General features: G+C 63.5%; 1 protein-coding gene across 1 annotated transcript; it reads right to left on the minus strand.

Annotated features, from left to right (window-relative positions):
• Window positions 1–1,365: 1,365 nt before the first annotated feature.
• MSANTD1 (Myb/SANT DNA binding domain containing 1) lies at window positions 1,366–11,338 on the minus strand. The gene is made up of 4 exons (XM_035005402.1): window positions 11,216–11,338; window positions 7,700–7,964; window positions 3,887–4,162; window positions 1,366–2,155 (listed from the first exon to the last, which is right to left on the minus strand). The coding sequence occupies exons 1-4, from the start codon at window positions 11,229–11,231 to the stop codon at window positions 1,915–1,917; spliced, it is 798 nt and encodes a 265-aa protein (XP_034861293.1). The 5' UTR covers window positions 11,232–11,338; the 3' UTR covers window positions 1,366–1,914.
• Between the last annotated feature and the right edge of the window lie 246 nt (window positions 11,339–11,584).

Raw genomic sequence — 11,584 nt, forward strand, 5'->3', positions numbered from 1 at the left:
TGACCTCTGCCGGTCCGCGCCAGCTCCGCCCCGGCCCAACGGAGCACAAGGCAGCACCGACTCTGTGAGACATGGAGAGAGCGAGCCCTGACCCCACACTCAAAGAGACAGCTGGGAAAATAAAACAGTGCGAACGGCCTCTAAGTACAAAGGTAAAACTGCTACGTAACACAGGGCACCTGCGGCCTTCCACAGCTGGGGAACGCTGGTGCACGCCACGGCCCGGCCCCGGCCCCAGGAGCGCCAGGACGGTCACCCAGAGCCGCGGTCTGTTGCCACCTCGGCGACCCTCGGGCACGGCCGCTCGGACGGGGATCCAGCCAGCGGCCCGGTGTCTGTCAAACGACCAAGTTCTCACTGGGGCTTCTCGTCTCAGAGGCAGCGGCTTCCTGTGCCTGCACCCAGCCCCCCGCCCGGGTCTTCACGCGACGCCCCAAGGTCTCCCCTGCAGTGGAGTGCCGCGGTTTGTTCCCCGCACGCCTCCCCCACGGCTGCGGTGACGTCGCGCTGCTCGCTGACACTGGCCCTGCCTGGTGGAACACCGCACGTTTGGGCAGAAATACGGCAAGTTCACACTTCCGCAGAACCGCCTGTTCCGCATTCACCAAACTACTGCCTTTGGTGCCAAAGCAGCGTGGCTGGAGTCCACGGCGCGTGCGCTGGGGAGGCCCCCGAGGTGGCTGAGCCGGGGCGTCCTGCCCTCTGGGCTCCACGGCCGCCCAGCCTCTCGCCCACCGCAGCCAGGCCTGGCGCTGGCCTGGGCACCCCCTGGGCGGCCACGGGCAGCTGCTTCACGGACCACTGCAGTCGGGCGACTGTGACCGCCTGCTGGCCGGACCTCTGCCCGCACCCCACCCCTGCAGGTCTGCTCAGGAGCCGCCAGGAGCTTTCCTAGACCCTAAGTCAAGCCACGTCACCTGCCACGTCCCTCCGAACCCTGCTGTGTGGGCAGCAACACGCTGGTCCCAGGCGGGGAGCCCTTCGTCCCTGCAGCTGGGGACCAAAAGCCGCAGTGGCCAACAAGACTTAGGAGGAACTCAATAGAGAAGTGTCTGGAAAGGTCTTCCCCCTGGGGACAGGGCGGGGGTGGGGAGGTGAGCTTTGTCTCACAGCTCGGGCAGCGCACCCCTGCTCGGCCCGGCGCCGTGGGTCCCGCTCCCGAGCGCCACAGCCGGCTCCCACCAGCTCCCCGTGCCCCCGTGGGCCGCCGCGCCGCCTGGCTTCTCCCGCGGCCCCTCCTCGTGCAGTGCCGACCACAACCTGCTGCGCGTCATGTCCCTCTTCGCTCGTTTGCCGCCCCGACCGGAGCGTGAGTGCGGGAGGCCAGGCCTCCGTCTCAGCGGCGCGACATCCGGGCCTGGGTAGCGCACGTGGGCAGCTGTCCTTGCTTGGTTAGCGTTCTCGCGGGGACCCGGTGCTCCGAGGGGGGCCGTGGGCTCTCCGAAAGACGCTGCGGGCTCCAGTGCGGGATGAAACAGCCGTCTCCCCTTCCCCCTTCGGGAGGGTTTCTGTTCTGGGCGCCAAGCTGCCACCAGCCTGTTTCTGTTCGCTTTTGTTTTTGGAATAGACCAACCTGGTGCATTCCCTCTGAGCTGAGAAAGTGAACTCTGCTTCCAGGGAGTCATGAAAAACTACACATTTGATATCAAAAGCCATTTCAAGCGTCACTGATAGTGACGGTATTGGAGAACAGATGCTAGGAGTTCTTACTAGGGAATCGCCCCAGAGCGAGCCTGGAGTCCCCGGCCTGTGTCTGAGGAGCGGCTTCCGTGCAGGGAAGTCCGATCCGGGAGCAGCCCCAGGGGCCAGCAGGAGGCCGTCTGCCTCCTCCGGGACCCGGCCTGGCCTGGCTGGCCCTTGTCGTGTGGCCGGCCTGCCCGGCCCTGGCTGCCCGCCCGCCTACCGCCTGGCAGCCTACACGTTGGACTTGGCGATCATCTTCTCCAGCAGGCTCATCATGCGCTCCTGCAGCTGCAGGCTCTGCACCTGCAGGAGGTTCTGCTGGTCCAGCACGCGGCGCACCTCCCGGCACGTCTCCTCCATGGCGCAGCTCAGCTTGCGCTGCTCCTCCAGCATGGCCTCCAGCAGCCGCAGCTTCTTCTTCTGGAAGTGGCAGCTCTGCACCTTGCGCTTCTTCACGGGCCGCTCGTCCGACCTGGAAGGACAGTGCCAGCGTGGGGATGGCGGGCCGCAGGGTCGGGGCTCCGCCCGCCCGACTCGCCCAACCGCCACGGCGGACACGTGGGGAGTGGAGGCCCTGGGCAGCGGTGAGGAGGGGCTGCAGCCCTCCCGCCGTGACAGGAGGGGGCCACCGGGGCCGCGGGCACCGCTGCCCTGTGGGACTCGAGGCAATCGGGTAACCTGGGTCCCAGGGCCATCCAAACCCCCGTAGCCTGGGTGGGTGGGGTCCACCGTGCCACCAGAGCACCCCGAACTCACTGAGCGGGTGCCAAACCCACAGGCCCACTGTGGGGCTCGGGGGCAGTGGCCACACGGGGGGAGAGACGAGGAGGGCTGGTGGGAGGGGGCGCTGCGGCCGGAACCTCAGCCCGCGCCGCGGCCGTGCCCTGTGCTCTCTGCCCCGGGGCGGTGAGCATCCCTGGTCTCACTGGCCACACCCCACCGGTCCCCCCAAGGCCTTGCCAGTCCCCCCGTCTGGGTCCTGTGCTTCGAAGCAGAGCGGCGCCCCAGCGGCTCCCGTGTCCCAGCCCTGGTGCGGTGCCTGGGGCAGCTGCGAGTCGGGAACCGGGTCAATCCACGGACACGTCTGGCCATAAACCTCAGGTTTCCAGCTGATTCCGTCTGCCATCACAAAGGCATTCCTGTCTGGGGTCTTTGCTCCAGGGAAGGGGCGCCAGACAAACTGAACGGCAGCCCCTGATTTCTGACTCCCCCAGACCCTCCTCACCTCACCCCTGCCTGACAGACCTGAAGGCCAGCGCTCCACCTGCTCTCTGTCTTCTCTTCCCCAAACGGCCAACTCCTATTCACCCCTGAAAGCCGACCCCAAATGTCCCTCCTCTGCTTGCCGGGCCTGCACACCACTGGCTGTGTCTCTGCACCCGTCTGTGGGCGTCCTGAGGGCGGGTTCACGCGGCCGGTGCTGGCCTAGCAGGGCGTCTGTGAAGGACAGAGGGGACGGGCACGCCCACTGCCACCAGCTAAGGAGCACACTCTGGGGGCTCAGCCCAATTCCCCTCCCAGCCAGCCTCGCCAGGGCAGGGACGGGGAGGAGGACCCCAGGGCGGGGTCTGCTAGGGGGTGACGGGGAGCCCCGAAGCCAGAAACTGGGGAGTCGGTGGGGGTGGGGCATTTGGTCTTCCTCCGTGTCCCTTCTCTCTCGTGACACTCGGACAAAGTGCTGATTTATCCCCATTTTACAGAGGGAGACTGAGGCCCAGAGAGGTCAAGGACTTTCCACACAGCCACAAAGTGATGGAGCAGGGAGATGAACCCAGACTATGGACATGATGGCCCGCACTTCAATACCTCCTGCCTCCCCGTCTGAGGCCTCCCCGTCCAAGGCCAGCCTGGTCTGAGGCCTCCCTGTTTGAGGCCTCCCCGTCTGAGGCCTCCCCGTCCAAGGCCAGCCTAGTCTGAGGCCTCCCTGTCTGAGGCCAGCCTGATCTGATCTGAGGCCTCCTCATCTGAGGCCAGCCTGGTCTGAGGCCTCCCCGTCCGAGGCCAGCCTGGTCTGAGGCCTCCCCGTTCGAGGCCTCCCTGTCCCTGGAGGCCCTTGCATACCACCTAGGCCTTTGCAGCCAGCCAGGGACGGCAGAGGATGCCACCGCCCCGAGAGCTGCCGGCCCTCACCGCTCCCAGCCCCTCCTCTAGCCGCAGGGTTCCTGGCCCCTGCTGGAGGTGGGGGCAGGGAAGGAAGACACACCTGAACTTAAGGGACAGTAAGCTGGAGGAGCTGTCGGAGCCATCGTCCTGGAAGCGGCCTTCGTAGGAGCACTGGTTATACGGTAAGTACAGAGGGGTGGACTTAGCAGACGGCGACAGGGACGCCTCGGTCTGGGACGTGGAGGGCCCCGGCTGCTGGCCGTCCGGGAGTTTGCCATCACAGGACTCGGGGACCTTGGCCAGAATCCTATCAATGGCTAGGTAATAGGGCCAGTCGGGCGGGACGGACTCGCTATCTGTCATGCATTTTAATTTCCTGAAACGAGAGACACAAGAGCCAAGGGTGAGAAACGGAGCTGCTCCCGGCCTGTCCTGCCTGGCCCTCGGCTGAGGGGTGCTTGGGGCTGCTGGGGCCCCAGGGAACCACTCTTGGCCAGACAGCCTCTCCAGAAAAACTGGCCAGGCTCCAGGGCCAAGGTGACACGAGACTTGGAAAGAAGTCGGGCTGGGGACCTACCCCACGGTGGGTGCCAGAAGCACGCGGCCCAAACGTGAATAAGGTCATCTGTGAGTGGTGGGGCCCTGGGCTGTGTTTTACTGTTTCTGTCCTTGCTGGTCTGTAGTTTCTAAACTCCCTACAAGGAACAGATACTGCTTTTAAGTAAGTTAACCAGCAATAATAAAATAAACATAGGAATAAAATATTATTACAAGTATCATATAATGCAAACATAAGAAGTCATAATATAAGAAATCTGTTTTTCTAAAGAGAACGCCTTAGAAGCTAGAACCACAGGAGTTCAGGGCGCAGGCTTCAGCGTCCAACAGATCTGAGCTGTGTCTCATCTCCACCACTTTGCTATGTGACCTTGGACAGGTTCATTAACCTCTCTGAGCCTCCATTTTCACATCAATAAAATGGGATGAGCAAAGTAAACTCCTCACAAGCTTTAGGGATAATTTAATAAGACAAAGCCCAGTTCCTGGCAAACAGCAAACTGACCAGATAACATTCTTGGCTGAAGGTACCAGGAGGCAGCAGGATCCCTACTTAGACTCCGGGGCCATGGGTATGCACAGCACAGCTTTGCCCACCATGGGTGGGGACCCCACCCAGCCCTGCATCCTGCCCTTCCCTGCAGACAGGCCTTGTAGGGCCCTGGGCCTTGGCTGAATTCTGGGGGCTCAGGGATGGGAGACATGGCTGCAGGAGAGCTGGGAAGCCCTGGCCAGGCCAGGAAGGAGGCCACAACTCAGGTGGGGACGTTGCTGTCTGCCCCATCAGATCCAGCCTTAGTCTGTGGCCCCCACATTCCTGCCCCATGCTCTTCCCAAGTAGGGAGGCCCTCAAGCTATAAGAGATCCCTGTGGCCAGATAGCTCCTGCCTCCTGATGTGGGGCTCCTGCCAGCGTGGGCCCCTGGTCACACTGGTCACTGGAAACACTCAGCTGACCATCAGAATGAGTTGCCTTCAGCAAATGGGCCCACCTGGACGGCAAGGGGGTCTGTGGCTCAGGGCAGCAAGCCGAGGCCAACATCCACCAAGCAGAATGTCCTCAGTAGAAAGCCAGGGACAGGCCACAGAGGGAAAGGCATGGCCGCTCTGTCTCCCGACCCCAGGGCCATCCATCACCCTGGAGGCCTGCACAGATTCCAGGTGCAGGAAGTAGAGGACTGTGCCTGGGGCCCACACTCAGCCTCTGCCTAGGCTCCCTCCAGCCCTTCCAGAGGCCCCCCTGTGCTTGTTCTGACCACTCAAGCCAGGCTACTCCTTGGAGAAATGAGGGAAGGCCTGGCTCTGGCACAGGAGACCCCGGTAGGGTATTCCAAGAGACCATGCTCCATGGAACCCGGCTACCCCCTCAGGCTTCCTTAGCCTGACAACCCTAATATGTAAAGAGCTACAGTGAAAAAATAAGAAAAGACTTTGCTATGGGAGGCTTTCTGGTTGTGGGTGGGTGGAAACAGATAAAGAACTAGTCAACCAATGAAAGCATCAGCCTGTTAAAGGCTGTGTGGCCTTGGGCAAGTCCCTCTTCTGCTCTAGGCCTCAGTTTCCCCCTCAGGGAATGGGAAATTGAAGTGTTGTATACGTGTGCAGTCCTTCCCCCCAGCAGCAGACTGCAGCGTCTGGAGTGAGCCCTGCCGGAGGGCCCAGGCCCCTGCTCTGCTGCATCCTCCTCTCCTATGGCCTCCTTGGCCCACATCCCCTACCTCCAGGAATGGAACAGAACACCTCCCCTGGGACTCTGAATAAGGCTCTCAGGATAAATAATGAATAACTCGACCAGACACCGATCAGAGCCCATGAATTACTGAGTCAGATGGGCAGCCCCCTCACCAGGCACAGAGGGACGTGCTGTGTGCGAGGAGGAGGGGGTAACGGGGACACACACGTCTACAGACAACTCAGCCCTCACATCACGAGCTGGTGGCTGGAACTGAACATTGTTTATGTTGTGAATGAGGCCTTCACGCCCTTAGTGGCTGCCTCCCTTCTGGCCCCTGGGCCTGCCTGGGAGCTGGGGCTGCGGGTGGAGATGGGCCTTCGGGCAGGTGCAGGCTCTGGAACTACTCCTCCAAGGGCCACAAAAACAGCCGATGGGGTGTCAGGGGCCCTGCGAGCCTCTGCATGTCTCCAGGCCCCAGACGGGCTGGGAGCTGCAGGCCGGGAGGGTCCTCTCAAGGTGCCCAGGGCAAGGCTGCAGGCCCTGTCTATACCCAGCCCTGACTGCACCTCTGGCCCCTGCTCATGGCAGCCACTAGGGCGGGCGGAGGCGGCCGGGGCTGGGAGCCGCTGGGCACCTGCACGTGCCCCGGGGACAGCGCCCCTTTTGGGGACATTGACAGGCCCACCCCTGCCAGTATGCCCTATGGCCCTCCCACTCTCACTGCTGCTCTTCCCCCCATGGCCCCCAGCTCCGGGGCGACCTGCCCCCCAGCAAGACCCTAGCCTGACCACGACCCTGGCGCTGCCAGTGACCCTCGCCATGCCCATGACCCGCTCCACACTTGTGACCTTGGCCACGCCCAGGATCCTCTGCACACAGTGACCGTCTGCAGACAGGCCTGGCTGCCACACAGCCCGAGGTGCTGGGCCTGGGGGGCTGTAGCTGGCTCCCCACCCAGGTACCAGAGCTCCCCCGCCTGGGAATCCCCTCCGCGGCCCCCCTCAGGCTGCCAGGGCAGGGTGGCCACAGTGGGAGGGTGGAGGCAGATGGGGGGCCAGGCCTGGTCCCCACTGCTTCGATCCACAAACAAGGCCCCTCCCACGAGTGGGGGCCTGCTGGGCGCTGCAACATCAGCCCCGCCACACACCCCGCTCCCTGCCCATGGCCCGCGCCGCCCGCGCCCACAACTGGGCTCGGTGGCTGCCTGAAAGGACAGAGCGCCAGCACCAGGCGGGACTTGCAGGCCTGGGAGCTGAGCCTCCTTCTCACCCCTGGTCTCAGTTTCCCTGCTTAGCAAAGCCACGCCTGGGAGGCCGGCCCGCAGTCTCCCAGCTGGCGGGAGGGCACGTGGAGGCCGAGTGGGAGCCGCCTGCAGGTGGCACCCAGGGCAGGGCCCGGGGGAGGGTGCTGACCGCCCTGGCCGCCTCGCTGGGCCTCAGCTCCCCCGCCTCCGTGGCGGGAGGCAGCACAGACGGTCTGTGCAGGCCCCATCTCGCGGCCGGGCTCTGCCCACGCAGGCCTCCTGACTCAGCTCCGAGGGGGCCGCGGCAGCCCCCGCAGCCCGGGTGCAGCCGGCCGGCCGCTGAGCGGGCGTGGGGGCTGTGCGGGGCGTGGGGGTTGTGTGGGGCGTGGGGGCTGTGCGGGGCGTGGGGGCACGCGGCTCGCGGCTCGCGGAGCCCACCTGTACTGGAAGGTCATGTTGGTGATCTTGATCTTGATCTCCTCGCCCAGCCGGCGCTCCCCAGTCATCTCCAGCAGCTTGCTGGCCATCTTCTCGTACACCTTGGCGTTGCGCTTGGTCTGCTTCAGCTCGTCGAAGAACTCCTCCCAGACGAGCATGAGGCCACGCATCTCCGCGTCCGTCCAGTTGCGGGCGCGCCGGTGCTTCTCTGTCTGAGGGGACACGAGGTAGCTGGGCACCTCGGCCGCAGCCATGCTGGAGGCACCTGTGGGGTCGAAAGAGCGTGCTCAGGCGGGGCCTGCGGCCTGCGCACCAGGGCAGGAGCCCCACTCCCGGAAGGCAGCTCCGCGCTCAAAATGGGGCCTACATCTGACAGGCAGGAATTTAGTTAAAAGCTTTTAAACGGGAAACGTCATTTTGATGTCACGTTTCCATAGCAACAGAGCAACTGCATAAAGCTACAACAACAGAAACCTTTTAACTGAAAGCGCAGGAATCAGGGCTGCCCTGACGGGCCATCAATACAGTAGCGAGCCGGCCAGACCCAAAACTGGCGGCCCGGGCGCCCGCCCCGCCGCCTACCCCGACCCGTCAGGAGCCTGGTGCATGCTGGGCTCGCGGGGCTCCCGAGGGCGGGGGTCCAGGCCACGGCCCCCACCTCAGCCCTGCCCCACTCACACAGGCCAGGGACCCAGGGGAGCCCAAGATGGGGAGTTGGGGGGCAAATGAAGAGAGAGAGGCGGAGACGGACAGGAGGGTGGGCAGCGAGGGGTGAGGGTGCAGAGGCGGACGCCCCCGGGGACCCACAGCAACCCTCGCCTACCCAGGACGTGCTCCACACACAGCATGTCCCTGGCCACGTGCTCACATGGATGGGAAATGCACGGATGCCAGACTGGGCAGGATGGCCCGTCTCCCTCCTTGAAGGTGGGACCGGTTGCCGGCCTGGGTGACGTGGGGAGAGCGGAGAAGCCGGGGCAGTTCTTGAGGCCAGAGTGCAGCAGGCAGCAGGCGGGCAGTGTCCATCTGTCCCTCCCACCCTGGGCAGCCCCAGCACAGCCCCAACCTAACCCTGCTCAGCACCATCTGTACTCGACCTGCTTCCACCAGGCGGTGGCATGCTCCTTGCATCCCCAGTACCTCACAGAAAAGGGTTTGCTAAAGGCTTGCTGAATAACGAAATGAACAAATGAAGGGACCAATCTTAAGTAGCTCCTCCCTTCCCAATAGATCACCTAGACTCTGCCTTTGGACTTAACCGGCAAACTCCTAATCATTCTTCAAAGCCCTATTCTGACATCACCTCCTCTCTGAAGTCTTCCTACTCCGTTTCGGTCCTTCCCTTTTTCCCTCATGCTGATTGGCCCTACCTTGAGCCAGGCCATTTTATTTTCTACTCTAGTTGTGTGACCCCGGGTTCAGGACATTTGCAAACGTGAGAAAATAAGAATTCGAGGGGCGCCTGGGTGGCTCAGTCATTAAGCCTCTGCCTTTGGCTCAGGTCATGGTCCCAGGGTCCTGGGATCGAGCCCCGCATCGGGCTCCCTGCTTGGCGGGAAGCCTGCTTCTCCCTCTCCCACTCCCCCTGCTTGTGTTCCCTCTCTCGCTGTGTCTCTGTCAAATAAATAAAATCTTTAAAAACAAAAAAAAGAATTCAAGTATTCTCCAAACACCGGGCACTGTTTTAAGAGTCTTCCACTTTGATCCTCGTGGTTACTCCCATTTTACACATGAAAAGCCCAAGGGGTGGAGAGGTGAGGTCAGCCTGGGGGCAAGGGGCTGGCTGGGAGCTGAGTCCGCAGTGCTGTGTGGCCTCCTGAAGGAGCATAGGCTCAGGCTCCCGGTAAAAGACACCTGTCACCCCTCCTGTGCCCCTGGTCCTGGGCGGGGCACACAGGATGAAGCCAATGCAAACTGCTGTGTGCTGAACAATCTCCCCACCGTTTCCTGGGGTCTCCTCGGAGGCCCCCCAGCGCTGACAAGGTGGCTGCTGCCTGTGGCAGGGGTCCTTGGCCGTGGGACCCTCACCCTCCCTCAGCGGGTCTCTACCAGGGCTTGGAGGAGGCTCATCCCGACATCTCGAGGGGCAGGGCCACGGACTGCTAGCGCCGGCGGGGCTGGAAGGGCACACCGCAGGACGAAAGTGAGCTCTGCACTGCGACACAGGGGGATGGGCCTGGCTCACCAGGAAGGCAGAGGGCACCGCCGGAAAGAACCAGGCTCACAGTGGCAGAAGGCCCGCTTGCGGGAACACAAAGGGGAGCCGGCAGTGAGACAGGGTGACCATCCCTGGGGGAGTGCAGGGGGTGGTAGGAAAGGTGGTAGGGACTGTGGGGGGTGGTAGGTAGGCTGACAGCCAGGCTGGGGATGGGCTGCGGTGCCCCCTCGGGGCTGGCCAGCCAACGTCAGCAGGAGGGTCAGCCAGGGCAGGAGACCAGGGCCATGGAACCCATGAGGACTATGGACAGAAAGGGCCACCTAAAGGCATCAGCATTCAAAATTAAAAGATAAAACTCCAGTGGTTTTATCTGCAGGAGCCCACTGCACCTGCTGGACAGGGCCCAGCCCTGCTCTCTAGGCGCAGGCGCCCAGAAAGGTTCGGTGTCCACAGGCCATCAGTGAGGCTGCCTGGCATTCGTGGGTTTCTGGCGGTGGCCTAAACCCAGGGGAAGGACTCCCGAAGTCCAGGCTGAAAATCACCACGGTTAACAGAGGTCCTCCTCAGACCTGCCCACGCGCCCAAGAGCTGAGGTTGGAATGGGGAGCTGTCTGTCAGGTGGAAGGACGGGAGGTGCCCCGGATGGGGTGGGTGTGCTGGGGTCAGAACTGGAAGTGCAGTGGGCGGGGGCAGCAGGGGCCTCTACCCCGCCTTCAGTGGGTTCTTGGGTTGAGGTCTGCATCCTTTCTCTCCAGGCCTCAGGGGTCACCTGGGGGCACAGGGACACCACCACCTGGCCAGGCACACCTCCCAGGAAGGCTCAGGGCAGCTGTACCCTCCAGGAAGACCCCAGTGCTCAGGCAAAGGCTCTCAGGACCCCTTGAGGGCTTTCCCCAGCACAGCTCCAAGAGCTGAGCAGGGCTGCCTCCAGGGACCTCCCGGGGCAGGGGGAGGCAGGCAGAGCATGGCGGTGGAGCTGCAGGCCTGGCTGGGGACAGTGAAGACGCATCAGGACAGTTGCTGCCCCAGGGCCCCCAGGCTGCAGGCCAGCTGGTCCCACTGCCTCCAAGGGGCAGCTGCCGGCCTGCAGGCGTCACTGTGCTCAGGGCTCTGGCAAACCGTGGCCCCAGAGGAGGGCTCTGCACCTCCTCCTTCCCCTCCAGCCAGTGCGTCCAGGGGAGTCAGGGCAAAAGGCTGGATGCCCAATGTCTTTGCAGGTTTCAGTGGGCACTGGAAGCCCCCAGAGAATGGAGTCCTGGGGGAGCTTCTGGGAGCAGAGCCCTCCGGGGGGGCCTCCAAGGAAAAGCCCTGGCTGGGTGGGCGGCCCTGTCTGTCCTTGCTGGGGAGGGGCTCCATACCTTGGCACAGCTGCATGGCCTGCTGGGACCCTCAGTCTCCGAGGGGTGGGGAGGCAGAGGGCCGGGGACTGGGTATCCAGCGGGACCTGCAGGGAGAAGGGGTAGTCAAGCCCCGGCAGGAGGCCAGGGGTACCTGTGCGGCCACGCCCTGTAGGCCTCCGTCTCGCCGTGAACGGACACTCGGTCTGAGATACTTGGCTGTGCCAGCCCTGCCCGGCCCGGCGGGCCAGCATGGGGGCCCAGGGTAGGAAGCAGGTGTGCCCGTGAAGAGCCTCTGGCAGCAGGCAGGGGCCAACGCCAGTGAGCTGAGCCCATCACGGTGGGCGGTCGAGCTGAGCAGTGCGAACACTCCATCCTGGGCAAAGGCAG

Source organism: Mirounga leonina, unplaced genomic scaffold, assembly GCF_011800145.1.
Source record: "Mirounga leonina isolate KUSES-001 unplaced genomic scaffold, KU_Mleo_1.0 Mir_129, whole genome shotgun sequence".
Lineage (NCBI taxonomy): Eukaryota > Metazoa > Chordata > Mammalia > Carnivora > Phocidae > Mirounga > Mirounga leonina.

Excerpts from the sequence above, each read along its gene's own strand:
- MSANTD1 (XM_035005402.1), bottom strand. Across the intron at positions 4,163-7,699 it reads AACATGACCTTCCAGTACAG|GAAATTAAAATGCATGACAG; the intron begins GTGGGCTCCGCG and ends CTCTCGTTTCAG. Across the intron at positions 2,156-3,886 it reads TTACTGTCCCTTAAGTTCAG|GTCGGACGAGCGGCCCGTGA; the intron begins GTGTGTCTTCCT and ends CTGTCCTTCCAG.